Genomic DNA, 18,981 nt, shown 5'->3' with positions numbered 1-18,981 from the left:
AAGTCAGTCAGTTTCAGCTGTGCCTTAAATAACCTGTTGATCTATTTAACAGGATGTGTTCCGTTATTAAAAAAAACCCACCTAGAAGTACAGCAAATTTTGTGTGAGAACATCATCCTGATTTCAGTTCCAAGATAGCTTAATGTTCTAAAAGGCTGGTAGAGAACATAGTTTCATTACAACCGCACATATTACGGGTTTTGTATGAAATGAGCATCTCAAGGCAAGGCAAAGAAAGCAGCATTGTTCCAGGGCTGTTTTTCACAGGCCTGTATTCATATCTCATCCTTGTTGTTTGCAGGAGAGGCAGATGTGAACCAGAACAATGGGACCTCCACGAAGAGCCCAGCGGTGACAGACTCCAAAGGCACAGCAGACCCGAAGAATGCCTGGCCTGAGGCCAACCCAGCTGACACGACTGGTCGCCCCCATTTGATCCGCCTCTTTTCCCGAGATGCCCCAGGAAGAGAAGACAACACCTTCAAAGATCGGCCCTCGGAGTCAGACGAGCTACAGACCATCCAAGAGGACAGTGCAGCAGCTTCAGAGAATTCGGATTTGATGGCTTCGCAAAAACGCTCCTCTTTCCGACACGGATCAAAAATGGCATCTGCGAGCTTTACAGACCATGCTAGACATGGATCTCCAAGGCACAGAGACTCGGGTCTACTTGACTCGCTGGGCAGATTCTTTGGAGGTGAAAGACACGTTCCCCGGCGGGGCTCGGGCAAGGTGAGCTCTGAGGAATAGAGAACTCACAGCTACAGCAAAACAAAGTACAGTTAAACAGGAAGGGTGGGACTACAGGAAGGTGTAACTGCTATAATGCAAGAGTTGAGTTAGCCAGCAAGATGATACTTGCACATTTGTAATGTAATGCTTGGCTTTAAATTGAAAACAACAACAAAAAAGCATAGATCTGGGAAACAAGAGAAGATACTCTGTGTAGAACAAGGAGTATTAGAAATCCAGGTGGCTCTAGAAACATTACTGAGGGGCATTTTAATGAACACTTAATGTGGTGCATTGTATGCATTTGTATGCTGTGCCATTTAAAGAAACTTTCAGTCTGCTTTTATGTGTTGTTCTTATATATTTGCTGGGTGAGAGCACTAAATGCAACTAGACAATCTCTAGATAGCTTGGCACTAACTGAGGGACAGACTTGGAAATAGATGTTAGGAAACCAACAAGAACTGTGGCCAGATTCTCAGCCTGCTTGCTCAAGATCATGTTGTAAGGTCAGATGATAGCATTGCTGAGGAGGTGTCTTGGCAGGTAACTATCCTGAATCCTGGGTGTACAAAACAGTCCAGCTATGCTGCTGGACTGTTGAGCAGCTGTTCAGCTCTGTTCTGGTGAGAAGGGAAGGTTTATATTCCAAGCATTTCAGATTAGAAATTGTGCAACAAACCATTCCTTCATTAGGAGTTGATGAAAGGTTAATTCCTGAATTCTTCCCATTTCCAGGATTACATGCCTCCTCTGATCCGTTATGCAGATGTTGTGTTCACTGTTGTTTGAGCGGCAAAGTTTTAAGATAGTTTCACTGCACCCTTTGCCATGTAAATGATAAGTAAGTGGTGTCTCGTGTTTGTGTGCTCACACACTACATAAGCATTTGAATGGAGCTACTGTAGGGCTGTAAAACCTTTATTTTAGATGAATATATTGTTTGATGCAGTTGCTCAAGTTGTGTGTTGCAAAAAGCAATGCTCATAGTTGCTGGCTGGGCCCAATTTGACAACCTTTGCTGTCTGCTCAATAGTTGTAATCTGCGATACTTGCTGGGATGGGCAAGCACATGCAGCTGCGCTGGCTGTCTCAGAGTGTTGCACGGGGACATGGTACATACTACTCCGTGGTTTAAAACTGTCTTGTGATCATACAACAGCTGCAGACTGTCAGTGTTACTTCACAGCTCTGCACTTGGAAGCACCGTGTATAATAGCCGTTCCCCAAAGAGTTGGTGTAATGTATAGACCACTGGATGACAAATACTCTAGAAACTTCAAAACAGAAGCCTCTCGCATGGGCAGCCAGCACTAAGCAAGATGTGTGTTGGTCTTTTTGTTTCCTCACATCTACAAACTCATGACAAAGATTTAGCAGTTGGGCAGCTGTTCCTGTAGGTATGTAATGTTCATACGTGCAGCAAGCAGTTGCTGTGAGAAGGAAGAAAACCACTTTTCTTACTATAGTACAAATACCAGAGACTGTTCCCAGCACTGCTTTTTTCTGAAACCCGGTTGGCTAGCTCAGCTCTTGCTCTTTTATTCATATACTGTGTTACTCGATGAAAAATAGTACATGCAATGTAGAACAAAAGGGGAACAATACCAAAAACTTAGATTCTGCATACAGACTATACAGAGGTGTGTACATCCTTACTTAGCAATAAAACAAACCAACCAACTCCCTTTTTAGTAGTGAGGACTAGGAAACGGCTGCAAGTTGCACAGATTCTGTATTTTATCCTTTGGCATGAACAATTGCTGTGATTCTCTGCAGATCTCTATGTAGTTATGGATGGGAGCACAGGATATCATGTCTCGTATCTCTGTTGCTCTTCAGTAAACTGCTGTTTTGAAGCAGTTAAATGTCTGCAAAACAGTACAGAATTATGGACAGTTCCAACATTTTGTGCCTAGCAGAAGTATTTATAATGCTGGGGGCTTTTTGTAAGGACAGCTGCATGCAGTGTTAAAGTCCTGACTTGCAGATCTCAGCTGGAAGCACAGAGTTCTATTACCTTGGCAAAAGTCAGTCCCCTTCAGACTTCCAGTGCCAAAGCATCTCTGGCACTATTCACACAATGATAATATTGATAAAACCATGCCCAAGAAAGCTCAGTTGTAGGAGGTTTCAGTGCAGAAAATATTGAGCAAGTGGCATGGGCGGTTGTTTAGATGCTTATTTATTCAACCTTTGAATCGATGCCTTTTGGTTTCTTGTATCAAGGAAGGCTCACGGTGTCATTTATTTATGTGTGTGTGTACACAGAGGAAATGTAGATGGCTTACAGTCTTTATTTGTGCTTAAAGCTTAAGTAGTTGTCACTTGCTGAATTTTGTAGTGTCAGAGCACCAGCAAATGATGAAGGTGTGCTTGGATGAGCTGAAATAGAATCAAGTCCCTTGGCAGCTTTTCAGACTCCACTAGGTAAACATGTCTTTGGTAAATAAGATACCATGAAAAGCACCTTAAAGGATGAATTTCAAAGGCTTGAAATTGAAAAGTTGATAGAGCTGCACTGTTTATTTGCTTGCACTTGTTTCTGATTAATTTTTGAAGCTTTTCAAAGCAGTTCTGCAGCTGCCTTTCTTGCAGTCTCCCTTTCCCAGCCAGCCCATGCCCCAGTGGGAGCGTGTAGCTCAACTACCCACACCAGCAAGCACTGGAATGCAAAGACAACACTTGCTCTTTGTACAGATTTAGGGCTGACATTCAAGCAAAACACATTATAAATTCTTTGTGGAGGCATTTCCATCTTGCATCCAAACTGAAAAGCACATTTATGAATAATACTCACTGTTGTGTATAGAAAGGTGGGGTAGGAACAAAGCGGGGACTGTTTCATGGCCTCCTTTTCTCCCGTGGAGCAGGTTCTCCCTTACTCTGGAATTCTGAAGTTGAGTGCATGGGAGCAAATAAAAATAGAAAAACTGGAATGTAGAGAAATACTCCTTCTCCTCCTTTAAGGGGCAGCAGATACATTCACCATTGTTCCCCAACCCCGGCAAGATTTTAGATAACAAACTCAATCAAAAACTGCCTGAATTTTGTACTTGTAAGCAAGTTTTTTAAGGTAGACTATTCCAAACAAAACTTCTGTTGTGCACAGCCTAAATTTATTTGTATTAAGGAACTTAAAACAGGTGACGGAAAGAAACTGTGGTGCAGACATCTCAGCAAGCATGTGAGACAGACAGTCATGTAACTATAAATTATTACCTTTTTAATCCTTACAGAGTATTTATCTAAACGTTTGTAAAGCAAGTTTGTTAAAATGATTGAATCCTTCTTGTGCCTCTTCAATATTAGCCTGTATTCAACTTGAGTATGTAAAGAGCGCTGGTTTGGTTGACACAGTTGTTTATGCTTTTGGAATTATGATTTATTTCTGTTTTCTTTTCCTACTAAAGTTTGGATTGTGAAACAAGAACTTTTCTGTCCTGGTTTAACATTGTGTATTAACATACTAAACTTTAAACTCCATTTGTGGCCCCCTTGCAACAAACCAAAATATTGTGACTGTAAAACAGAGGCTCGGGACGGACTTAGCTGAAAAATTAAATCATTTTTTCTTTTACATTTTGCTTTGGTTTTGTATGCAATCTTGTAATGTTCTCCTGTTGCCTGTATGAAGCCTTGCTCCCATGTTTCCTTCCTGATACATGCATCTTCATCAGGGACTGTAGCGACAGGACAAGGGGTAATGGGTTCCGACTTAAAGAGGGGAGATGAGATCAGATATAAGGAAGAAGTTCTTCACTGTGATGGTGGTGAGGCACTGGAACAGGTTGCCCAAAGTGGTGAATACCCCATCCATAGCAGTGTTCAAGGCCAAGTTGGATGGGGCTTTGAGCAACGTGGTCTAGTGGAAGGTGTCCCTGCCCATGGCAGGGATGTTAGAACTAGATGATCTTAAGGTTGTTTCCGACCCTAGTCCTATATGTGTGGGGAGGCAAGGAATACAGAAGGCAGACATGGGGCTTCCCCTCTGTAAAGACAGATAGGAGGTACAAGGGGTACTGGGCTGATGTTCTTCTTGTGTTGAGCAGAACCAAGGTTTAGGATCAGCATCTGGGAAATGGCAGTTGCAAACCTGCCCCAGAGTTAAGCAGTTGTTGTAACAGGGATCCACAAAAAGGACTGAGATAAACATGCACAGGCAAAGAGCTTAGAACCATGGTTTTATATAATGACATGGACAGACACATTCGTCAGAATATCCAGGCATATTTTATATTTTTGCACTCCCTCTCTATTAACATTTCTTGTGGAGCTCTCATGTCTACTACAGCACCATGGAGACTGCAACATAGTGAAATCAGTGCTAGTCTGACTAGTGTATGATGCGATCCAAGTAAATAACTGTGATTCCTATTTCCAAGTCTTAGTTTCAGGGAATGGCAGTGCTCAAGATCTACTGTTCTGTAAAACCTGCTGTGCAAGCAAATGCTTGTAAAAAGATTTTTATAGAGTTCATGGTGGTTGTAACAATAATTCTGTTTTAATCTTTTGCTTTATGTGCTTCATGTATTCATTAAACTGTTTACATCACAAAACTGGTGTACTAATGATTTAATTTAAGTTTTTTTTTAATCCATTAACAGAACTGGCAACAAACTCTGCAGGTGACTAAAAGGGGCTGTATGTCCTACAAAGATTCATTTAAAACAGTGTGTTGGGCAGAAGTGAAGAAAGCTAAAGCTTGCCTTCCATAAGGAAATGAGTAGGTTCTAAAGAACTGAAGCTGCTAAATCCAGTGTTCTTGCTTTATGATAATGGGAACTGAATCTGGCCTCTTTCTTTTGTGGCAGGTAGTAATGAATGATGAATGACCTAGAAATGAATTTGGGTATCAGAACTGCCACTGTTCAGGCTAAAATAATCAACTGACTAATCAACTGAAGTAATTCAGAGATCATGCTAACCAGTCTAAGCAAAATATTTCCCCTTTTCATTACACTTCTAACAGTATCTATCTTCCAGTTCAGTCTTTGCTAGACTCTTTCTAGATCCTTCTATCTACCAGTAAGATACAGAAATAATAATACTCTGCTTAAGAGGGATCTAATTGTGTGCTGCTCTGAAGGACAGCTCCAAGGATTCTTCCAAGTGCCTGGGGAAGGTCCAGGCTTGCTTCTACACTTTGCTTGGGCCCCAGCATAGCAAGGCAGGGGGGAGTCATAGCTGTGGAAGTAGCCGTGGTGGCAGCTTTGAGGTCTCATGGGGGGAATGGGTCTTGGCCATTCTGCAGTGATTCCTGGTTTCTTTCAAGTGCACAGCCCCACAGCCTGGTTGAGGATAAGGCCTGGATCTGATTTTACTGTGATAGATATTTCAGTTTGTGTACTGATGCAAAAGCTTTCACTTTGTTCCCGAAATGGTCTCCAGTTGAACAGACACGTTCAGTTACTCAGTTCAGTCTAAAGTCACTTGGTTTCATTTCTCAGCTACACAAAACCAGTACCTGCTGCCATTTTCAGGTGCTTTTACTGAATTTCTTACAAAGCAATTTAAAAAGTGTTGGTAAAACACTGAATTACTGCTGCAGACCCAAGATGAGGCTTAGCTCTGTTTCACCTTTTGCCATCACCTTGGTTCATCTCCCCTCAACTTTTACACTGGCTACATTATTTGAAATAATAATTTTACCTTTGAGTATTCATTTCAAAGAAGGAAGCTATTAAACCATGCCATGTCTAAGTTTCGGAATAGTAAACTCTCCTTACTATTACACTTGCCACTTAAGTAAGTTGTGCTGATGTAGGCAATAGTAATTTTAACACCTGTACAAGAGTTTAGCCTGTCATTTTTTTACCTATTAAGGGCAGAAAAGAAACAGAATCGGGCCAGTCCCTTCATAAAATAGTTGTTTGTGCAACCAGAGAGAAGAAATGTGTATTTCAGGAAATTAAGGATGTAGTAACATTCTTCTCCTATTTCTGGTCAGCAGCTGTAAAGCCATAGTGTATCCTCGGTATTTATAGTTCTGTTCTCCAAATAATGATCATCTTGCTTACTCTGTGAGCTTCTTCAGTATACGAAAATACTGGGCAACAGTCCTTGTTAAAATTTCTGCAAGGTTCTGCTTTCTTACCAATAGCCATACCCACAATATTATGTTCTTTTGTTGTAGCAGCACCAACAGATGCATCTCCACCAAATCCAGTCTCACCAGTAGACATTTATCATTGTCAATACTGATCTCTGGTGTTTTCCCTATCTTGGCCACGTGAAGTCCCTAAAGGCTGTGAAGTTTGTTGGTAACAGAAGCAACCCTGGAAACTCCTGTGAAATACCTGCTAGCCAAAATCTCCTTTTTGCAGGAGTGATCATTGGCAAAACAAATTAAAAAAACCAGCCCTCAAAAACCAAAACCTTGCACTGAGTTTCTATGGTGGGATCACTTCAACAAGGTTTAATCCGTGTCACCGATACCAATTTGATAAACCAGCACAGAGGACAATACTGAATATGCATCAAAGACTGTGTCCAAGCGGACAGATAAAGAACATCTTATCATGAAGAATATTTGAATAAAATGACTAATGCTAGGCAAAAAAAAATGCTTCAGAAAAGTAAAGGTAAATAAAAGCATCAGGTTTTGTTTCTGAAACCATTTATCAAGTGTCACAACAGTGGAATAAATTGGACATGGAGAAAAACAGTACGATGGTATGATGCCACTAGTCTCTCACTCAGGACCCATCACAGAACTATTATTCTGAACCACTGTCCTGATTCTTCTTTTTTTCCCCTGTAATTCTTTCCTCCCACCTTGGAATTTGTGAACCATAATCACTGAGGCACTAAGGAGTAAGAGTATGATGGAGGAATGTGGTTCTGGATATCAATTAGCACCTCCCTCTCTTGATGGCCAGTGTTCTCCATTGTTTCCTTCATCAAGCCATCTGTTTGCTCATCTACACTGCATTTCTCACTTCTCAGTCAACTGTAGTCTTTCCCCAGTGCTTTTTATTCCCATCTTTCTGCTAAGATTTCTTCCTCTTCCTGTTCATCGCCTATTTCTAGACAAAGATTATATTAACGATCTCAGCACAACACGGAAAGGCAGAATCTCCTGGACTCTTCATCTCCCAACCAACTCTCTGTAACTGAGCAAGTAATTTAATGTCTGTCTCAATTTTCACATTAGTAAAAATTAATGATGCCATTACAAGGATGCGTGGTTCATCCTTTCTAAAGTGATTGGAAAAGCCTGCTGAATTAGCTAATTGATTGCAATGTCACCATCAGACTGGCATGCGGGCAGGATATCAGCATTCCTATCGCTTTTAATAACAGATCAGGAAGTTGTGGACAGCCTGGAGCAAACACCATCACGAAAAGCAAATCGGTACTTGGGTTGTATGTGAATGAGGATGGAAGCAATGACACCAGGATAATGCAGCCTGGTTTAACAGTGCATGTTCACAGTGGGTATTTTACTGCTAGAATAAGCATGGAAAAATATATCCTCACGTTACACATGCTCTATATTCTATCACCTCCTGATAAAAGACATCGGGTAATGGCACTGGGAGGCTCTAACGCAGCATCAGCTATGCCCGGGAGCACAACCCCCTGCGTACAAAACACCTTTGAAACCCAAGAGGAAGCAATTTCTGTATATAAGCACCTGGCATATTTCCTGCAAGTGCTTTAGGCAAACTGTACAGAGTAAATTTCCTCTTGTTTAACAAAACTAAGCTTAGATATTCACTGAAGGGATGAGTCTTCATTCCTGTTTGGAATACTGCTTTGAAATGGTGCTAACTACAGAAATTCAAAGCCAAGTAGGAATTTCCTTACGTGTAAGAGTTTGGATTCAGAGCCCATTTCAAGGACTAACACAAAATTACCTAAGTAAGTAAGTGGCTTAGAATTGCTTGGTGCTCTTTCATTCCCTCTTCCTACAAACCAGCATGAACAGCATTCATCACTTATTCATTATGCTCAACTAGCATTAAGGCTAATTTTAGTCTACCAGTACGGCTGCAAATTTTTTAGTGGGGGTTAAGCATCACATCCTGTAGGTTGGGGAACAGTTGGGTTTTCTAAGGCCGTATCTAAATATGGATACTGTCCGTATCTATATGAATCTGAAAGTTGTGGGGTTTGTAGGTTTTCTAAATTCACACATAGCGCCTCATTAGGTATCCTGTGACAACAACCCACTGATGAAGGCCATGAAACCCAGTGAGCCCAAGAAAACAGCAGTGGTTTTTGGTCTTACAAATATCAAAACCCCTTAGTTGGTTTGATTGCATTTTAGATCAGTGATTTCCAGATTCCATGTGTATTTGGATTTTGCTGTTACGTAAGAAAGGTCATTAAAAATGTCTATTACTGCTCAACCACCTATTTTTCATCAGAAAACAAAGTCAAGTGGGACATGAAGAATATGTAACCGCAATTGCATTTACATGAATATGAATTTAATCCCCCACATCCTACCACATCTCAAGTCACGTATGTGGATGATCACAAACCTGGATTAGCAAACCTGGTATCCAAATGTCCAACCCAGATGTGCCTGCTCCACTTACGAAAGCCCACGGGATCCTCTTCTCCAGCCTCCTGGGGAGTTGCAGTGCAGACAGTAATGACCCTTTACTGTGGTTCAGGGCCACAGAACCAACCAGGAGACATGGTCAGGCCTGCTGTGGTGGGACACTGGGGAGCACACATTCAGGCATCTTCACCTCGACTGGAGATGTAATAATCATCTTGCACAAACCCTAACATGGAGCACGTATCAAGTCACGTATGGATTCTTGTCACCGTGTTAGAGACGCGGCATCTTATTTTTCCGAACAGTTCTCTCAAGATATTAATACAGGTTGTGCCAGTAAATTGAATTAGTTTGATGTGAGAGTGTGTGGCTAACACAGGGAACGCACTGTCAATTTATAACTATGATAAAATACCTGTGTTTTGTACTACATTGACAGTTACTCTCTTCTTTTTCTTTTGTCTTAATCAATAAGGTAGGCGGCACGGTAAATAATGCAACTTCCCAGGAGCTGCAAAGCATTCCAGTATTGAATCACTCCCCATTACAGGATAACTGTGGGTGCTTTACATCCATTATTAAGAATGTTCTTATTTCCATTATTAATCCTTAAAACTGTAAGTGAAGTTGCAAACTGCACCTGTGTCATCAGATCTCACAGATACTGCTTAAAGTTCCAGCATTGGCAAACATTTTCTAATAATTACAATTATTCAGCTGGAGGGATCTTTCCTTTTTTTGGCTTTTCTGAATGTACAGTAGAGTTGACTTAGTAGGGAACCTCAGACATAGGGAACAGAAGGTGTTCTCTGGTTTTTATTCACTTACTCTAGAACTACTTCTTTAAGGGCACAAACAGGGGCACCACTGCTTTGAACTTCACAAACAGCACCCAAAATTCAGGATTCTACTCCGCAAGTACATTTCATAATACACAGATATTGACAGCAAGGTTGCTTTTTATTGGCAATGCTCTTAGGACTGAAATTCATGACAAGGTTGCAAGAGGTGTAGGAAAAACTCGCTGTAGCTTCTGGGCAGCAGGGACCAGGAACCCAAAGACGCAAGAAGTAAATCTCCCTGTTCCTAAAACATGCCTGCTCTGCTGTATTTCTATTGGGTTTTAATAAGGATATTATTGAAGACCCAGCATTTAAAGCATGTTTAAGGATAAATGGTGAACTTCTGACTGTATTAATGAAGCATGCTATGACAACTGGATGAGCTTAATCAAAAAAGTTCCATTACAAAACACCACCCCAGTAGCCCATCCCAGCAGGATAAATGAGATTTGTTTTCTCTTTCATTCCACAAAGAATTGCCTGACTCAAAGCCTTGGGAGACATGGTTTAGTGTGAGGTGTCCCTGCCCATGGCAGGGGCTTGGAACTAGATGATCTTAAGGTCCTTTCCAACCCTAACTATTCTATGCTTTGACTTATAACACCTACAGATATCAATTATTACCCTTCTGAGGGAAGTGATTCTCAGAAATCATGCATATGAGCACTCTCAGAAGAAACCCAGGGGATTTTGCTCGTTGCCCCTAGGAATCAAAGAATTGAAAGAACAAATTACAGGTGAGAGTGATTCCGACGATAAATTGAAGGAAAGCCTGGCAATGCCACAAATTGAGAATAACACTGAAGAGCTGACCATGGATAAAATTTGCTGATGATAATATGAAAGGAAAATGCTTTATTTGTAACACCAGGAAACACACACTATTGAACTCACACAGCACCTTCATTAAAAATGGCTTCAGACTTGCTGCTGCCTCAAATGCTTCCAGTGGGGACCCACTAAGAGACTATGCTGACATTTGGAAACCAGAGACAGAAGAAACTGTCTTCACTGCATGATAACCTTTTTGATAAGCAAAATCAGTAGCACTGGTAATTGATCAGAATGCTCGATTCAGGAAATCCATACTCACCTAGAGGGTAAAAAACTTACGGCAGCTTTTCCCTGTGCCTGCTGGCAATCCACGGCCCACCATGGAGCTGCAGCCTACCTGCAGTCAAAACTGATTGTGAAGTTTTCTGCTTTGCACCCATTAACAGTTTTACAATTAGATGGTGACCCAGTTCCTGCTGCTAGTAACAGACATTCAGATCTGCAACACCACCGTATTTATCATGTTGTTTATGCTAAAGACAAGGCAGTCCACTGCCTTTTTCAGAGGCAAAGCAATGCTGCATTTGAAGATTAAAAGACAAAGGCATGGCTGAAGTAACTTGCTCTGAATGTGTGCCGATACCTTCCTGGGTCCCTCTTAACAACAGCAGCAGAAACGACTTTGTCAACACTAGAACTAGTGACAAAGCAGAACCTGCTGCAGAGGTATAAGCAGGACTGGCTGCGTGACACTATGGAAATTTCACAGACCCAATAAAATTCATAAACTCCTGCTTTTTAAGTGGTAAATCTTTACGTATCAGCAGAATGCAAAATACTGATGCTGATACGTAGCAGCTGGTTTCAGTTGACAATACTCTACCTTTGAGGTCTGAGCCTCCTCCACCAGTGTAACAATCTGGGACAGAGTTGTATCAGCTCCAATATGGGTTGAACTTAGCTGCATTGGCTCAATTTTTTTCCTAAGGAAACTGATCTTGTAAGCAATATATCTGAACTTCATTTCTCTTCAGAATCATGTAACTTACAAGGCCACTCATGAAGATGGATACTTGTGACTCATTCTGGATTCAATATAATATAAATTCATTTAATTCATATAAAATCACAAGACCTGACTTCACGCACTTGAAAATAAAACTTCTGTGAAGCAGCTTTGAGCAGCTAACACTAGATTGTTTCATACAAGCTTTTATTTGAGAGACTTAAAAGATGTAGATCTCTGTACAGCCATTTTCAGTAGTAAGAGCTGGAGGCCATTGAGGTCATTTTGAAAGCTATTGCTGTCATGAGACTTGAGTGCAAAAAGACTCTTCAAATCTTTGAAAGCCTGTGCTATAGACATTAACTTGTCAAAAATCACCAAACTACTCAGGAGTCCAACAATAAGACCAAGCTTTTTCCCTGGCAAGTTGATCAATGTTTTTCTGTATGTGATGAAAGTGAAGTACGTTTTAGATAACTATTCATCCTGCTCTACAGTCAAACGTTCATTCAGTTTGTACTATTAGGAAAGTGCTTATGTGAGCTCCTGTCTCACTATGGATTTCCATCTCATCTTCAGAGGCCAATTAATTTAGTATCTATATAATGCTGACAACATCATTATACTCTCAGGGAGTTCATTACGCTAAGAGAACCACTGCAGCACTTTTGTTACTGCCATTCTCTTCTACATTCTCTCTTCTGCACTGAGTACTTCAAAAACGTGGCAGTGAACGTGAAGCCTTGTGCCTCTACATTCATAATGATGGGCAGATGTCTGTAACCGGGTCAGTAACACCTAACAGTTTTAAAATGAACTTTGTCAAAAATTCAGTGTAGTTACTGCTCTCTGGACGCTGTATGACACTCTTTTCACTGCAACAGGTACATCATGCTCTAAGTACCAGTCAAGGTATTCACTCCTTATAATTTTTGTTATTTATTTTACCTTCACTTACTGGACTTCTTTCTGTAGTGCTCAGGAAGCCCTACTGAAAACAGTATTGTCAGCCTTATTTAATTCCCTTATTCTAAAAATGACGTTGCTCTTGCAGTTCATCAGTGTTCTGTAGTCTTTGGGAACTGAGAAATGATACACGATCCATTTCTGCCCTTACATGGAGAATGACCCAATGTCATTTTTTCTCCATTTCAGGTTTCATTTCTAAAATTATATTCTATGATCCCACTTATGAAAGGAGGAAAACTACAAGGTTTCTGCTAGCAGAACTTTCCAGTAACAGGTTTCATTCCACACAGGGCTGTAACTTGAAAAACATGGTACACCCTCATACATATACATATACATATATATATACACACAACATATGTCCATATACATACTCTGCATTTACCATTGCATTAAAATACCGAGCACTGCTTCCTTCTGAGCACTGACAACTTTTAAGTTGCAATCTATCTCTGTAGCCTTTTTCTCTTCATTCCTGGTGAAAGTGACTCTTCTTTTTATATAGTCACCGATTATCCCTCCTTCCTAGCTGACCCAGCGATACGCTTATTGTGCTTTTCAGGATATACATGCAGCCAGGGCCAGCCACCATGTAGGGTCCATCCCCCAGAGATCTCAGCATGGCCGGCCTGGTGATGACAACCCTGTAGTCCACTTCTTCAAGAACATTGTAAGTCTTCTCTCTTCTTGTTATGCACTAAAATGAACTATATTCTTTAGGATCCATCACTAACCAAATACTCCCCAGTCATTAACCATTATTTTAGTCTTGTGAATTGTGCCTTTAAGCTCATCAGGCTGTTCTAACACAAAAAAATATTTTTTACCTGGAAACACAAACAATACTGGAAAGCTACAAGGCAGTGGGTGAACGCTCTCCAGCATAATCAAATTTCAACCACCATTACCATTATACAGCTTCACCATTAACAGGTTTTGTCCCTTTGTCTTCAGCGCTGGCTGCATTAAGAAATGCTTTCTGTTTAAAAATAATAGGCAAAAATCCAGTGTATTCTAAGCAAAGCCTAGGACAGCAGAGGAGCTTCTCAGTGCAATTACTTAGACAGCACTTAATCCTGCTAACTCACAGATAATAATTCAAAAGGCTCAATGATTCCCTACAATTATTTTTCCTTGGTTTTACAACATTTCTGTGTTTGTTGGTTTTTAGGTCTCACCCCGTACACCTCCCCCAATGCAAGCAAAGGTAAGCATTTTAAGGGGCTCATGCAATGTCCAAGGTCTTTAGTGGGCTAATGTATACCAATTCAGCTGCTAGCCTAATTAGTTTTCTTTGATGGTACTAAGGAAAAATCTGGAATTATTATTGGGAATATTTAAAGCAAGGGACTAAGACAGAAAAGCCACAGTTCTCTTCCTCATGCACTTCCTGACTTGCTACAAGACGAAGTCACTCTCAGTGAGTTTCATTTTGTTTATACTGTGGTTGCTTTATAATAAACTAGTAATAGGTAATGCTTTCAAACAAGCCTCACCCACCAGGAACTGTCCCTCTATTTACTAAGCTCAGCTGGCCTCTAAAGTACGTAACACTGACAAACCATGGCTAGTCAGTTCTTGTAATTATAACAAAGAATATTACCTTCTGTGTTTCATGGAATGACTGTACAGATTGTTGTTTTCAGCTCTTGCCTTTTTATATGGCCAGTACTTCATTATTTTTACTGCATTTTCATCATCTGTGTATGGTACACCCAGATGGTATGTTCCATAGTGATCATCATGTCATTGTTTCTATTTCTTGCATGTGCAGGGAAGAGGATTATCCCTCACCAGATTTAGCTGGGTAGGTGACAAACATGCTTTCAGTAACAGCCATTTTATTTACCAGGCCAAAGCATATCTTGCTCCATTGCCTCAAGCTGCTGCAGCAACGTGATAATTTTGTTTTGTCTCAATTTCGCTATTTTGCTTCTTCCCGTTCCACTTTCCTTCCTCCTCCCACAGCACTTTTATGATGGTAATTTTGTTGCTTGCTCTTACCCAGCAACTTGACAGCCTTGCAGCGATAATTTCTTTTGCTTTAGCACAAAGGGAGCAAAATCCACTGCATGGCAAAGCTCTCCTCCCTTAAAGACTCCTGGAAGACTCATCTGCTGCATTTTAATTTTCCTGGGAAGGACAAAAATGGGAGGGGAGGCTAGGATGAGATGGGCGCTTATTCCACAGATGGAATTGGCTCTTACACAGTAAAGTCGGCAAATCTAACACTGTCACTAATTCAAGTACTTTGTTCCACCCTTCCTTGCAACCACTTCCAGTAAGAAAGGATCAACCTGAACAGTTATTAGACAAGTTCTTCCCACAGTTATCTCACAACTAATGACATTCTACTTCTCTACCACAGGTTTGATTTCATATGGGATGGACATATAAATTACCTGCATTTTCAGACAAAACATTAAAGCCTTCAAGCCATTAAGCATTCCTTTATCAGAAGTGCACAAATTAGTTGACATGCTTATTACCTTAGAACTTGCAAAACTGAAACATTTTAAGTTTTGTCATGCAGGGTAACCTTCTGAGTATCCTTTTTTGATTATTGTCTTTTACAGATTGGTGCTTCCCTCAGATTTGAGTATATTCAAATAATTTCCTAATATTTTCCTTCAACCTTGCTCATTATATCGAAGATTACTTTGATCTAACATTAGATTTCTTGTTTAATTAATTTCAGTGATCAAAAAATATTACAGTGTACATAGGGTAACTGGAATGCAATAATTTGCAATATACATGAAAATCTTTCTTTGCAGGGCGGTGAAGGACACAAGCCAGGATATGGAGGAAGCGGAAAATTCTATGAGCATAAGTCTGCTCACAAGGGACATAAGGGATCCTATCATGAGGGCCAGGGCACTCTTTCCAGAATCTTTAAACTGGTAAAGTACAATTGAACTTACACTGAAGTACAAAAAATAGAGTCCAGGCCAAACCTTTCCAGAACCTGCCATGTTTGAAACCACCACATTTCCTTAAAGCTTCTGAAAGAACCAGATTTGCTTGGATAAATCTCATGGGTCTAGTAACTATTTACATGATAGGAAAAAAGGTAAAAGTACACAATCAGTTACCATCAGGAAAGAAGGTAAGTCAAGTCCACAAAGTCCCACAAAGACCTGTGCAAGGATCTGCGTTGTTACTCAACTCCCAGATGACCTGGAACACAGATGAATGAAGTGACACAGCTTGCTGCTGCTGTTAGATTATTCAGAATAGTGAAAATGAAAGCAAATTGATAAGCTGCAGAATGGTAGTATGTTGGACACGTGTTTGGTTGAGATGCAGTTTCAACTTGAACAGCCTCTGGTTGTTCCCACCCTAGTTGGGAGAACTCCTGTAATATGGCATTACAATGAGTTTTGACACCACATATGCAAGTCAGAAAACTGTCATGCAAAAAATAAACATTTGGCCAGTTCAGTTCAAGATTTTGAGTCACGGCACAGCCCCACCAGCACAGCTAATAAATCAAGAGATCAGGGAATTCAGTCATTTCAGCTTGGACCATCTTTGCTGTAAAACTGCTCTAGGGCTTTTCTCAGTTGCAGATACATGAATTGTCACAAGTTTGAGGTTTTTTTCTAGTTTGATGCTTTCTTATTGCTTGTAAAAATAGGCCAGGTTTCAGCTCTCTTTTCTAGTTTTTTTTCCTGTATTTGCATCCAAGCTTTCCATACAATACTCACGCTGATATAATCGCATTGACAATTTACCCTAATAAATATTACAGAATAAAATCGTTACATTTCAGTTTTTTCAGATGTGAGACTCTCATAACTCATATGCAGGGTCTGGAGGGTTTGGTTTTGGTGGTTTTTTTTATCAAGTATACACACAGTTCATGGGTACCCTTAAAAAAATAAACTTCCAAGATGCCTAAGCAAGTAAGTTGCTTTCATTAGGAAGGCCTGAATAAAAACATGCACCTACAAATAACTCATGAGAGACTGTCCAGCCCTGTATGAGACATTTAGTAAATTAATCCTAAGTGAAAGTATGCAAAACCCAATTATCTCTTTGAAGTGAAAATCCTAGCAATATTTAGCAATACACCAGAGGCCACTGCAAGCCATTTTCATTAGGTAATATTCAATATTTTTTCCTACTACAGATTCATGGGTGTTTTTAACTTATAGTCCCAAATACACAATACTTTTCAATTAACTCTGTTATTCCCTCCACAGGGAGGCTCTGGGTCCCGACCTGGATCCCGGTCTGGTTCACCAGTTGCTAGGCGCTGAAGCTCTAAGATGCCATCCAAGGATCATGTACTCTGCTTCATAATGTAACTGCCTTAAAATTAATAACTGCAACAATTACCTAGATAGATGCAATCCGTTACTTAATGTCAATTAGGTTCTGCATGCAGTAGATGATTATACAAACTTTTATTGGCAATCCCTGATCAACAGTTGAATGAAAGGAACACAAAGAGTAGCTTTACTAGATGTTTTCCTTATTTTATGTGAAGTAACAAGATCTCTGACTACTCATTCTTCTCCAGGATGCCCTAACTGTATGCTGGACTTCATTTATTTCTCCCAAGCACCTAATTTGAGCTCAAGTCTTCTGATTTCATTTTAGTGAACATCAGAATTACAAATAAAGAGTTAATGTCTTGAATATTGAGCACTGCTGTTAATGAATTTCTGAGACACTGCTGTTACAAAAATCCACCATGTGCAGAAGTTGTAAGGACTGTTTATCCAAACACTTTTTTTGATTTGGTTTTTGTTGTGTTTTAATCTTCCTTCTCTCACTCACAGAATAATTTATTTTTATAACAGGATTAGGCAGTCATGGAAAGGTTTACCAAACATTGGGAGTTCAAGGTATGTGAAGTGTGGGAGGGGGCAGATGTTGCAGAATCAATAAGATGCAGAGCAACAGTAATAAGGAAATTCTTTCCATACCATGAATTGCTCATTGCATCCAAACCATTAGAATTAAGAGCAGATGAGGGAGAGAAAGAGGATTTCAAATTTGAGTTAGACTAATGTTAAGAAATAAGGGATATTCCCAGAGAAGAAACACCTAAGATTGCGCAAGTGACCACTGGACGTCGCTGGTGCTTCAGACAAATGCTGCTGTAACAGCATAAACTTTGCAGCACAATAAATAAGTAAACATATAAACAAGTAGGTCTAATTTCTGAAAGAGAGCCCTTCAGTATTGGTATCTCAGATAGTCCTGCACATCTCATGTTAGAATTTCGTATCTTTCTCAGCAGTGTCATGTTTGCTTGGCTTACCTTTTGGCTGTGAACATCTGGATGCCTGTTAAGGGCAGTGCACCAAAGCAAACTCATAGTAAACTACTGTGAACATTTAACTGTGGTATTGTAGTTGCCTTATAGAAATAAATTATAGCTGAGTTAGATTTAGATATTACTTGTTCACAACTTACTAAAATGAATGTGTGGCAATGGTATTTCCAACCACACTTAGGGAAATAAAAGGCTCTTCTGAATTGCACTGTTTTATTACTTAAACTTATCACTTCTTCAAGCTGTCATCTAAGTGTCTGATTAATTATTTTATTTTTTTTAGTTTTAGCCTATGCATTGTAGACTACAGTTAACGCTTCCCAGGTTGAAACTGCATTCCTAATAGGTGCCCAGTAAAAGTTACCTATGAATGCGTACATTAATTACATTTCACATCTAAATCTATTGTAGGTTTAAATCAGTGTCCATTAATATGAAGCAATGGAAGACAAGAGGATAGAAAATACATAGAGACTAAAGAAAACAAAACCACCAAAATTATTAAGCATACACAGACTTATTACATCTTCTATTACCTACATTGGTTGCTATGTGTATTTTTCTATTGTAGCTTCATCCAGATGTATACTCTACAACGCAATAGTTGATTTAATTTGAATACGTATTGTTCTTATAGGAACACAGCTTTTAAAAATATTCATTATTGAAATAAAGTAATCAACTTGAAATGAAACTTGGACGAGTTCTATCTTTTGTAACGGGGGAGATCACATATATGAAATTCTGCAGTGTTTTGGGGTTTTTTATCCTCCATTGATGAAGTTCTGTAGCTGTTTTTTGTTGTTGGTTTTTTTTTTCCTCAATTTATGAATGATTTTCAGATACTAGAAAA

The 18,981-nt window shown here is 39.9% G+C and overlaps 1 protein-coding gene across 1 annotated transcript; it reads left to right on the top strand.

Annotated features, from left to right (window-relative positions):
- Positions 1-214: 214 nt before the first annotated feature.
- On the top strand, positions 215-18,822 carry MBP (myelin basic protein; the record flags this gene model as incomplete). Its single annotated transcript, XM_062633149.1, has 6 exons — positions 215-732; positions 13,401-13,508; positions 14,010-14,045; positions 14,613-14,645; positions 15,616-15,741; positions 17,047-18,822. Coding segments are annotated over 6 exons (878 nt in total), but the record flags the coding sequence as incomplete, so codon positions are not given.
- Between the last annotated feature and the right edge of the window lie 159 nt (positions 18,823-18,981).

Source organism: Pezoporus occidentalis, unplaced genomic scaffold (genome assembly GCF_034315485.1).
Source record: "Pezoporus occidentalis ecotype Australia unplaced genomic scaffold, CSIRO_AGI_Poc_V1 ctg4, whole genome shotgun sequence".
In the NCBI taxonomy this organism is placed as follows: Eukaryota; Metazoa; Chordata; class Aves; order Psittaciformes; family Psittacidae; genus Pezoporus; species Pezoporus occidentalis.
This window is presented reverse-complemented; position numbering and strand designations above follow the sequence as displayed.